This window comes from Chlorocebus sabaeus, chromosome 24 (genome assembly GCF_047675955.1).
Source record: "Chlorocebus sabaeus isolate Y175 chromosome 24, mChlSab1.0.hap1, whole genome shotgun sequence".
In the NCBI taxonomy this organism is placed as follows: Eukaryota; Metazoa; Chordata; class Mammalia; order Primates; family Cercopithecidae; genus Chlorocebus; species Chlorocebus sabaeus.
The window spans coordinates 40,335,237-40,347,418 of record NC_132927.1 but is presented as its reverse complement, the minus strand read 5'-3'; the positions used below and the strand labels follow the sequence as shown (position 1 = coordinate 40,347,418).

Below are 12,182 nucleotides of genomic sequence, written 5' to 3'. Positions count from 1 at the left end.
TCCAAAACACTGGTGTACTATTCTCTGTTTTCTCATCTTTGGATTGAAAATGAGGGTCACAAAATAAAACAATTAAAAAATAAAATTGAGCAGATGCTATTAGACTGCAAATACCTCTTTAATTTCTTCCTTCTTTGTCTCCTCAAAGCAAGCCCTTAGTAAGCGAAGGTTTTCCACATAAGTAGCCCAACATGCCAGCACTTTTTGTAGAGTGGACTTCACATTACATATTTTTTTTCTATACATACAAACATCAGATTTCACCATCATATACTGTTTACTAATATTCTGACATTCTCCAGCTACAATATCAACAAAACAAAAAAGCAATCTTAGAAAACAATTTTTTATTAATACTATTTTAAAATATTTGCATACTAATTGACAGTGGCAAAATAATATGTACTCTGACAATATTAAAAGTGAAAGCAAGAATTTTCCCAGGAAAACATGCACATAAAACTAATTTCTAAAACATTATATAGAAAGCACAACAGATAAAACATCATTGTTAAGTGACAGTCATTCCTCAAAAAGTAACTGAACTACTTTACCCAAATTCTTATAAATTTCTCCACATTTTTGAAAAGAAGTATCAAGTCGAGCTAGCAATTCTTCTTCTTCAACAAATTTCTGGGAAGAAAACAAAAAGAGAGTTTTTACTTTTAAAATTGTGCCAAGAAATCCAGATAGAGAGATACAGCCATTCAATGAAGGACATAGTTACCAAAATTTCTTTAGGGCTTTAATACGACATATTTGGTAGGAAAAGATAAAGAAGGATGGTGAAAATCTAAGAGACATAAGCTGGGTGTGAACGTTAAATAGGTCTGACATCTGATAAAATTGATCTTAATGTGGTGACATGGTGTTACAATGGTGTTCCTCTTGTGGGAAAAGGCAAGTTAAGTATTTATAGTAATTTCAGGATCTCCTACTTTGCACATTTTATTAATATCACATAATTGTGTCAGTTGCTCTTATTTCACATGTTTTATTAATATTGAGTACTTTTTGGCTGGGCGCGGTGGCTCAAGCCTGTAATCCCAGCACTTTGGGAGGCCGAGACGGGCGGATCACGAGGTCAGGAGATCGAGACCATCCTGGTTAACATGGTGAAACCCCGTCTCTACTAAAAAATACAAAAAACTAGCCGGGCGAGGTGGCGGGCGCCTGTAGTCCCAGCTACTCGGGAGGCGGAGGCAGGAGAATGGCGTGAACCCGGGAGGCAGAGCTTGCAGTGAGCTGAGATCCGGCCACTGCACTCCAGCCTGGGCGGCAGAGCGAGACTCCGTCTCAAAAAAATTAAAAAAAAAAAAAAAAAAAAAAAATTGAGTACTTTTTTTAGATATATTAGAGTATGTTACAAAAAGATATCCATCACACAGAAACATTTTGGAAACTACCATTAACCAAATTCTGTTATGGAAAAATACTAAGCTAATTCAAAATTCATATTTACTTTATATTTATGTGTGCCAATAGTATGAATATTTAAACAGAAAAATGAAAATTCAAGCAAGGAAAAAGAACTAGAAATACTCAAAATCTAGCCTAGTTTAGAATGATGCTTCCTGTTTGGAAACTTAGAGTGTTTAAGTCATAAATTGGAAGTAAATTTCTCTATCATTTTTTTAATTTTTACAACAAAATTTACAATCTTGGATTTTCCTTTCCCCCCTCATTTCTTTTTTTTTTTTTATATTTGAGACAAAGTCTCGCTCTGTCGCCCAGGCTGGAGTGCAGTGGCACAATCTCAGCTCACTGCAACCTCTACCTCCCAGGGTTCAAGTGATTCTTCTGCCTCAGCCTCCCAAGCAGCTGGTATTACAGGTGCCTACAACCACGCCTGGCTAATTTTTGTATTTTTAGTAGAAGGAGGTTTCGCCATGTTGGCCAGGCTGGTCTCGAACTCGTGACCTCAGGTGATCCGCCTGCCTTGGCCTCTCAATGTATTGGGATTATAGGTGTGCGCTACCGCGCCCAGCCCCACCTCATCTCTAAAAGGAGGGAAACAAAAAGAAGGACAAGGCCTAAATGTAGAACTGACATTTCTGTGATGCTGTAGTTTTAACTTAGATGTAAACACACTTATATTTAAGTCACTTCAAACATTTTTCCTATAAATTAGAAGAGTTAAAGCCAAAAAGAAAGCCTCAAGACAAAAGAAAACATGTACTGTTTATCCTAGCTAGTAAAATTTAGTAAGTTAAGATCAAAATGTTATAAGAAAAATGTAATTACTGCATGAAACTATCAATCTGAAAAGGAACCCAAAATTAACATTTCAAGTAAGTGAAAGAAGGAATTTTTAACGAAAAAAAAGCATGGAAACCTTTCAAAAAAAAGACCTGGTTAACTCTGAATCTCCCCTTGGGTAGTAAGTAGTGATATTTTCTATTTTTTTACTCTTTCCTATGCTGCTGTTTGACTCCCTGTAATTCTCTTCTCCAGGCAATATTTAAGCTAATGAAATCTACCAAGAAAACCCATCTCAAAACCCGAAGAGTTAATGGGAAATCGTGCCAAGGAAAAATGCAAACACAGCACCCAGAGACGGAGAAGAGTTGCCTAAGACACAAAATTAAAAAGCTTACATGCCAGTCTTCCAGCAATAATTCCACAGATTCTCTGCTCCCATATTTAATGTTCCAAATATCCAATTTTGATTTCACTTCATCTACCAAACCAAGAACTAAGCACGTGTAGTAATGAAATTCTAGAAGTAGAATAAATTTTTTCTCCAAAATATTGTTGACTCTGGAAAACAGTGCAGGTTTTGGAATTTAACTTAATATTATTGACCAAATGTGAGAAATCTGTTCAGCATTTTTAAAAATACTGAGGCTTTAACTCTTTCTTTTAAGCACATGGAACTCAGATGTATCATTGTCTTTTTCTTTTTTAAACATTGTAAAACAAACACTGTGACTAGATATAAAACAACTGTTTCTAAGGTAAAAACATCAAACACAACATTTTCTGAATAGACTATTCCCCGATTGACAAATCCTGTAATAAAATGTTGATCTATGAAATATTTTACTAAATCTGAAAACTTCCATATAACTTAATGAAACTATAATCTAAGTTTATATATTAAAAGTTTTCATTATAAAGGCTAACACCCTCTCACTATTCTAGTAAGTTGCTTTCGAGTAATGAGAAAAGATAATCAATTAAATAATCTCAATATTTATAGTATTTTACAGTTTATAAAGTGCTTTCACATCCCTCCTCCCATTTGATCCAGTTTCCCAGTGAGACCTGAACAGGGCAATTATCATTAACCTAAATTTACGAAGGTGGAAACATGCTCAAAAAGAGAGTGACTTATCCAAAACCAAGATACAGAGCTCAGTTTCTGAATGTTTTCCATCACCATATTCTAACATTCAATAAAAAAGGAGGTATGTTGGCATAATATCTGTAACGTTACCACTATATAAAATGTGAAGATACTGTTATCAAGATTTAAAGGAGAACACTTGGTAAAAATTATCTAAAAATCTGTATTTTGTGGTCCCTGTAGTACCAGTTGTTACTCAAACATGAATAGTACCAGCAGTTGTGAAACGGTAGTGTTACACACCGTCTTTTCATTTCCTCCAATTTGTTAGGTGGTACCAATGGCAAATGATTTTCATCTTTATTTTCAAAGGTAAGGAGAATGTTCGAATGATGCGCAAATCTATCCATCAGGCTCTGAAAAGAAATTCAGCATGACATAAACCATATTTATTGCCAAACACTGCAATTAAGGGTTTGTCAATCTCACTTGCATTACATCTTTTTTAAAAAAAAAAATTCATAAAGCCCTCCCCACAACCTACTTTTTTTTATTGTTTTAAGACACAGGGTCTTGCTCTGTCACTCAGGCTGGAGTGCAGTGGCATGATCATAGCTCACTGCAGCCTGGAATTCTTGGATTCAAGGGATCCTCTCACCTCAGCTTCCCAAGTAGCTGGGTCTACAGGCACACAGTACAATACCCAGCTAGTTTCATTTTTTAAACAATTTTCTGTAGAGGTAGGGTCTTGCTATATTGCCTAGGCTGAAACTACCCCCTTTAACTAAGATTTTGTGAACAAACATTTTCATCATAAATGTTTTAAATCTGAACATTTTACAGAGAGGCAGACCATAGTTTCTTTAGTAAAACCATCATTACAATCTTTTATTTATTGGTGTATACTCCATTCCTTTGTAGGCTCAAATACCATAAATCTCACATAATTTTTTTCATGCCATTTTAGTGAGAACCCAAGTCTCTCAAATTTTAAATCAGGCTCCCCCTTCTTCACCCTCCCAACCCTTGACCTTTTTTTTGGTCAGACTTTATTTAGAGTTGCTTTAGAACTCTATCCTTATTTAGATTCTATCCTTATTGTTTCAACCTTAAACTAGTACAATGGTCATGAATGTAAAGTTATGTTCTAGGTCCCAAAAATCCCCAGAGGAATAATTGTAAACCATCCTCAAATATCCACTACTCTCCCTCTCTTCTTTTTAGGACAAAGTCTTACTCAAGAACAATCCCTAGCAAAATATTTTTCTACATCTCTTTTTTTTCTTTTCCAACCTTGAATAAAGTCATTTTCTCTTGTATCAGAGTCACGGCTTGAGAGTGATCCTGGGAGGCTGACAAATCTTCATCCATAAGCTCTTCTACCTCCTGGAGCCAAGCTTCAGTTTGATGGAGGGGTGGGGGCAAGGCATAATTCAGCTTTATTTTCCATGCATTAATCTGAAAAAAAAAAAAAGAAGAAGATACTCTTCAGTAGAACTTTTCTAGTTTATTTCTTCACATACAGTATGTTTGACTCTTTGAAGTTTCTCTGGAAGCCAAGACAAATAAATGTGATCCATTATCATGGAAATCTTCATCAATGGGTAAATTTCGTAGTTCTAAATATCACTTAGCTACTTGCTGACCAGGAATATAATTTGTTCAAAAGTTGTAGGAAAAGAAGGCATAAGAAAAAACAAACGTTGTGATAAATCCACAATAAGATATGCGGGAAGTTCAAAAGATTAAAAGCACACCTCTAAGCAACGATAGACTATCCTACTGAATGACCATCATTTGAAATGCTGTGTGTCCTTGTGTGCTCTGACACTACAACTACACCTTCGATACAGATTTATAACTTCTCCCCAATCTAGCCCTAACTGTATATCCACGTGACATATCTCTACCATATTTCCCGAATATCTATCCTTCACGAAACGCACCACCCATCCCCAAATCCAGGTACATCTCCTCCTTCCTCAGCCTCCCACCACTCCCTGCATGCACAAGCAGCTGAGAAACACAGGCTCTGACTGCTTGCTTCTCCAAATACTCGCTGTGTCTTCGCTCTCGCTGCCCCTGCTACCGGGATGTCCCCTCGGCAAGCACTGTCAAAACTCACTCACACATTCGTTCATTCACTCAGTGGCCAAACATTTATGAACAAGCTATTGTGCTAAGAGCTGGAGACAAAGATACAGAAAGCTTCCGGCGTGGACAAAGGACCATGTGATGGTTACCCATCATTTAATGCTATGCAGCAGTTAGGAGAAAATTAGATGCACAAATGCCAACATGGAAGCACCTTAAAATACACTATGTTCAAAAATAAAAAGAAACAACATATAACCTCAAGGGTACACAACTTAAAAATACATGTACAGGTCGGGTGCAGTGGCTCACATTGATAAACCCAGCACTTCAAGAGGCCAAGGCAGGAGGATCAGTTGAGCACAGGAGTTCAAGACCAGCTTGGGCAACATGGTAAAATCCCCATCTCTACTAAAAATACAAAAATTAGCCAGGAGTGGTGGTGCACACCTGTAGTGTGACCTATAGTCTCAGCTACTCAAGAGACTGAGGTGGGAGGATCACTGGAGCCCAGGAGGTCAAGGCTACAGTGAGCCATGATCATGCCACTGCACTCCAGCCTGGATGACAGAGTAAGACCCTGTCTCAAAAACAAAACAAAACAAAAATATACATAAATTCAATCTATATTATGCAAAAACATAAAACACATTAAAGATACCAAAATTGTGGCTCAAGAAGAAAGGAGAATGGGACGAAGGTATGAGTATAAAAGGAAATCAACACACAATTAAGCAAATGAACAAAAACAAGACCAGGCCCTGCCTAGCTCCATGTGTCGTGTATGAATGGAAGAGCAATTTAATACAACCCCCTATGTCAGAGTGTAAACCAGATAAATGAAAGCTACAGCTCTCGCCTGAACCACCTATCCAAAGAAGCAGCCAAGAACATGGTTACAGGAAAGTGTGATAAGCAGTGAGCCAAGATCACACCACTGCACTCCAGCCTTGGCGACAGAGTGAGACTGTGTCTCAAGAGACATATATATATATATATATATATATATATATATATATATAGGCATGGTGGATCATGTCTGTAGTCCTAGCCACCTGGGAGGCTGAAGTAGGAGAATCGCTTGAACCCAGGAGGTGGAGGCTGCAGTGAGCCGAGATCACACCAGTGCACTCAAGCCTGGGCAACAGAGTGAGACTCCATCTCAAAAAGAAGAATGTGACTTTTTACACAAACTTACTTCTATACAGTTTGAATGTTTATCTCCTCTGAATCTCATGTTTAAGTTTGATACCCAATATTGGGGCTGGGACTAACAGGAGCTGAGTTCCCACGAGTGCTGGTTGTTGAAAAGAGTCTGGCACCTCCTCTCTCTCTCTGCCTCTCTCGCTCTCGCTTCATCTCTTGCCATGTGATTTCTATACACAAGCTCCCCTTTGCCTTCCACTATGAATGGAAGTAGCCTGAGGCCCTCACCAGAAGCAGATGCTGGTGCCACGCTTCTTGTACAGAAGCAGAAACGTGAGCCAAATAAGCCTCTTTTAATTTATTTGATACTCCTATGAAGATCAATCACGAATTAAAATTTGTTTCACTCAATTTTCTCTAATAAAAAGTACTGGTCTTAAGTCTGTATTTTATCTTTCTATTACCCAGTCTAATTCTACTAAATGCACTGTTTTTATTCTTTGAGGGTTTTTTTATTATTATTTTATTGTAGAGACAAGGTCTCACTATGTTGCCCAGGCTGGTCTTGAACTCCTGGCCTCAAACAATCCTCCTGCCTTGGCCTCCCAAACTGCTGGGATTGCAGGCATGACCCACCAAGCCCAGTTGAGTTATACTGTTTTTTAAACAGGCAAAAATTTGTATATCAGATAGATCACTTCAACATTAATTCATTCAAAAACATTTATGGGGTACCCATCACATGCAAAAGCAAATATCTAAAAGATATTTAACCAAGTACCCAGGTATACAAAATGAGGACAAAGCTAGGTTCCTTTAAGGCAGTCAAATGGAACTGTTCATAAAATGAAAGCATTAGATATTACAGCTTTTCCATTTTGTTTTGCTTTTTTTTTTTTGTCTTGCAAGTTTAATTTTCTCAAAAGATATATGGCAAAGATAATTCTATAACCTTTTTTTTTTTTTTTTTTTTGAGATGGAGTCTCAGTCTGTTACCCAGACTGGAGTGCAGTGGTGCAATCTTGGCTCACTGCAACCTCCACCTCCCAGGTTCAAGCAATTCTCCTGCCTCAGTCTCTCAAGTAGCTGGGATTACAGGTACACACCACCACACCTGGCTAATTTTTGTGTTTTTAGTAGAGATGAGGTTTCACCACATTGACCAGCCTGGTCTCAAACTCCTGACCTCAGGTGATCTGCCCACCTCGGCCTCCCAAAGTCCTGGGATTATAGGCGTAAGCCACTGCACTTGGCCAATTCTACAATCTTAAATCATTAACTCTTTGCCATTATGTCTCCAGATGAAAGAAAAATGAAAAAAAGTTATTTCATTATTGTAATTTTTTTTTCTTTTTGTTTTGAGATGGAGTCTCACTCTGTCTCTCAGGCTGGATATACATCTTGGCTCACTGAAACCTCTGCCTCCCAGGTTCAAGCAATTCTCCTGCCTCAGTCTCCTGAGTAGCTGGGATTACAGATATGTGCCACCATGCCTGGCTAATTTTTGTATTTTTAGTAGAGACAGGGATTTGCCATGTTGGCCAGGGCTGGTCCTGAACTTCTGACGTCAAGTGATCTGCCTGCCTCAGCCTCCCAAAGTGCTGGGATTACAGGTGTGAGCCACCGCACCCAGCCATTTCAAATAAACAAGTTAGCATATACTTTTAGTGTGTCTAACTACTTGTACATCTGCCAAAAAAAAAAAAAACCAGAAATTTGAAATATAATTGAGTTAAAGAGAAGCTAAGAGCAATACCTCTAGTTCAACTATTATTCTTTGCAACCAAAAGACAGCTGCATATATTTTGAATTAAACCAAACCTGTTTTTTTCGACTCAGGGCTACACTCAATATTTATACAGCAGGCAGAAGAGGAAGAACAGAAGGCAATGTTTACCTTTCGTTCCTCTCCTTTCTCACTTAACACTTCCTTTCTGCAGTAATTACTTTTCAATTTGGCTGAAAATTTACATAAGATCTTAACAGGTCAAAATAACATAATGTTGCTATTTTCTACAGTAGGCTCAATATGAAACCATTTACTATGATGCTCTGAGAAATCTGTTCTCAAACTATTGAACCAGAAACTGCATACATGGTTTCAACTTTTATGTCCTCAATGGCTTTAATTTTAGCAGTGTCTCATTTTGCCACACCAACAAACTGAGCTGCAGTTTACCTGACTGAGGAATGGATTTTCAAGCTATTACCAATTTACAGCACTTAATCTTGCAAAATAGTTCTTTTTATGGTTTTTCTCATTATTTGGGCAATGTTTCCATATTTAACAAAATCAGGCCTGGTCTCTGTAGCCTGGAACAGCCTGAACTATACAGACAATATCTTCTTCATTGCCTTCCACTTTGTTGAGGACTTGTCACGGACAGGTCTTATCCTTCACAAGAGTCCATTTCAAAGCAGTGATCAGAATAGAAACTGACAATGCAATAAGCACCACCACTGATGAGAAGATTGTAGGAGCTGCAAGTTCTTCAAAATTAGGGTGTCTAAAAGAGTGGCTCTTTTAAGCCACTAGACTGCTGTTTAATACTTAGTAAACGGTGTGGAAAATGTATTCTGAAAACAGGCTGCCACTCCTGACAGCCAAGCAAAGGGTCAGCAAACTTTCCCTGTGAAGAGCCAGAGTATCTTTGACTTTGTGGACCACACAGTTCCTGTCGTAACTCTGTAAATGTATTAAAAATCATTTCACTATCCATTTATAAATGAGATGTTACATAAATTATACCTCAATAAAGTTATTTTTTTAATGAAGGCAAAACAAAGACATATTTAGAGATCAAAGAAAACTAGGTGAATTTGTCACTCACAGCCCTGTAATGTAAAATAAGTGAAAGGAAGTTTTCAGGCTGAAGGGAACTGAGCTCAATGGAAACTCAAATCTCTAGAAAGAAATTAAGAACATGGGAAATACCTAGATAAACATAAAAGATTAATTTTTTCATTTAATTTCCTTAAAATATATGGTTGTTTAGAGGGAAAAAAAATTATAACATGGCCCTGGGGATTTTAAGACATATGTTACATGTGTCACGTATATTTATATATAAAACAACTATAGCATAAATAATGGGAGATGAATCAATTTGACTGCAGGATTTCTACATGTTACAAAAAGTTGTAAAATAACCTAGATATTGTACAACTCTAAGGCTGGGTGTGGTGGTTCACACCTACAATCCCAGCACTTTGGTAGGCCAAGGTAAGTGGATCCCTTGAGCCCAGGAGTTCAAGACCAGTCTGGGCAACATAGTGAAACTCCTTCTCTGCAAAAAAATACAAAAGAAATTAAGCACGCATGGTGATGGATGCCTGTAGTCCCAGCTACTCAGAAAGCTGAGGTGGGAGGATTGACTGAGCCCGGGAAGCAGAGGTTGCAGTTACCTGTGATCAAGCCACTGCACTCCAGCCTGGGCGACAAAGCAAGACTGTCTCAAAACAACAACAACAACAACAACAAAAATTGCAAAACTCTAAGTAGACTGTAAAAATTTTGTAATGTATATTATAATCCCTAGAGCAACCACTAAAAACATGATAGGAAGAAGCAGAGTCAAGTCAACAGACAAATTAAAATGGAATTCTTAAAAAACGCATGATCCAAAACCAGACAACAAAGGAAGAAATGGAGGCCGGGCACAGTGGCTCACATCTGTAACACCAGCACTTTGGGAGGTCAAGGCAGGCAGATCACTTGAGGTCAGGAGTTCGAGACCAGACTGGCCAACATGGTGAAACCCCATCTCTACTAAAAATACAAAAATTAGCCAGTCATGGTGGTGGGCATCTATAATCCCAGCTACTCAGGAGGCCGAGGCAGGAGAATCGCTTGAACCCGGAGGCAGAGGTTACTGAGCCACGATCATGCTCATTAACCTCTCCCACACTCCAGCCCGGGAGACATGGAGAGACTCTGTCTCAAAAAAAAAAAAAAAAAGAAAGGAAGAAACAGAGATAGAAAAAGCACAGAGAATAAACAAAACAAAGAGTTAAATGATATACCTAAATTGAACTATATCAACAATTATATGAAGTGGACTAAGCACTACAATTAAAAGAGAAGGGATAGGCTAGGCACGGTGGTTCATGCCTGTAATACCAACACTTTGGGAGGCCAAAAGTTCTAATTTAGGAGCATTGCTTGAGGCCAGGAGTTCATGACCAGTATGGGCAACATGGCAAAACTCCATCTCTACAAAAAATTTAAAGTTTTGCCAGGCATGATGGCACACACCAGTAGTCCCAGCTACTTGTGAGGCTGAGACAGGAGGATGGCTTGAGCGTAGGAGGCTGAGGCTGCAGTAAGCCATGATTGTGCTGGTGCATTCTAGCCTGGACAACAGAGTGAGACTCGATCTCAAAAAAAAAAGACAGGGACTGGCACAGTAGGTAAGAAAGCAAGATACAACTATGTGTCATTTATAAGAGATACACTTTGAATATAAAGACTCCAAATAGATGAAAAGTAAATGAAGGAAAAAGATGTACTATACAGTCAGCACAGAAAACTGGAATGACTATACTGGTATAAGATTAAGTATAATATTAATAGATGTCAAGAAAAACAGTATTATTAAAGATAAGCAGGAATATTTCATAATGGTAGAAGTCCTCAGGAAGACAAAGTAATCATAAGCATGTACACACAATGACAATGTTTTAAAATACATGAAGCAAAATTGGACAGCACTGAAGACAGATTCCCACAGATTTTAATACTCCTCTCTCAGCAGTATATAATAGAATTGGACAAAACATCTGTCAAGACACAGATAATCTGAACAAAATTATCAACCACCTTATATTAATTATTTGTAATTTGGAAGCAACATAAGTGCCCATCAAGAGATGAATGGATAAAGAAAATGTGGTACATATACACAATGGAGTACTATTCAGCCAAAAAAAAATGAGGGCCGGGCGCAGTGGCTCATGCCTGTAATCCCAGCACTTTGGGAGGCAAAGGAGGGCGGATCGCGAGGTCAGGAGATTGAGACCATCACAGTTAACACAGTGAAACCCTGTCTCTACTAAAAATACAAAAAATTAGCCGGGAGTGGTGGCGGGTGCCTGTAGTCCCAGCTACTCAGGAGGCTGAGGCAGAGAATCACTTAAATCCGGGAGGCGAGACTTGCAGTGAGCCGAGATCGCACCCCTGCACTCCAGCATGGCGACACAGCGAGACTCTGTCTCAAAAACAAACAAACAAAAAAATTAGCCGGGCATGGCAGCATGCACCTGTAATCCCAGCTACTCTGGGGCTGAGGCAGGAGAATCTCTTGAACTCGGGAGGCAGAGTTTGCAGTAAGCCGAGATCACACCATTGCACTCTAGCCTGGGTGACAGAGCAAGACTCCATCTCAAAAAAAAAAAAAGAATGAGATTCTGTCATTTGCAACAATGTGGATGGAAATGGAAGTCATTATGTTAAGTGAAATAAGCTAGGCACAGAAAGACAAATATCACATGTTCTTACTTATTTGTGGGATCTAAAAATCAACACAGTTTAACTCATGGAGATAGAGAGTAGAAAGATGATTACCAGAGGCTGGGAAGGGTGGCTAGGGAGTAGGGGGAAATGGAGATGGTTAATGGGTACAAAAAAATAGTCAGAAAGAACAAATAAGACCTA

General features: G+C 38.5%; 1 protein-coding gene across 16 annotated transcripts in view; it reads right to left on the bottom strand.

The window, feature by feature from the left end:
- Positions 1-12,182, bottom strand: part of SYNE2 (spectrin repeat containing nuclear envelope protein 2) — a 374,252-nt gene that overhangs the window by 242,791 nt on the left and 119,279 nt on the right. For all 16 annotated transcript variants that reach the window (XM_037984103.2, XM_037984105.2, XM_037984100.2 and 13 more), the window contains 5 exons: positions 4,583-4,747; positions 3,593-3,705; positions 2,598-2,760; positions 555-633; positions 115-302 (listed from right to left, as the gene is read on the bottom strand). In XM_037984103.2, coding sequence (XP_037840031.2) covers positions 115-302; positions 555-633; positions 2,598-2,760; positions 3,593-3,705; positions 4,583-4,747 — 708 coding nt within the window. The remainder of the gene's footprint in view (positions 1-114; positions 303-554; positions 634-2,597; positions 2,761-3,592; positions 3,706-4,582; positions 4,748-12,182) is intronic.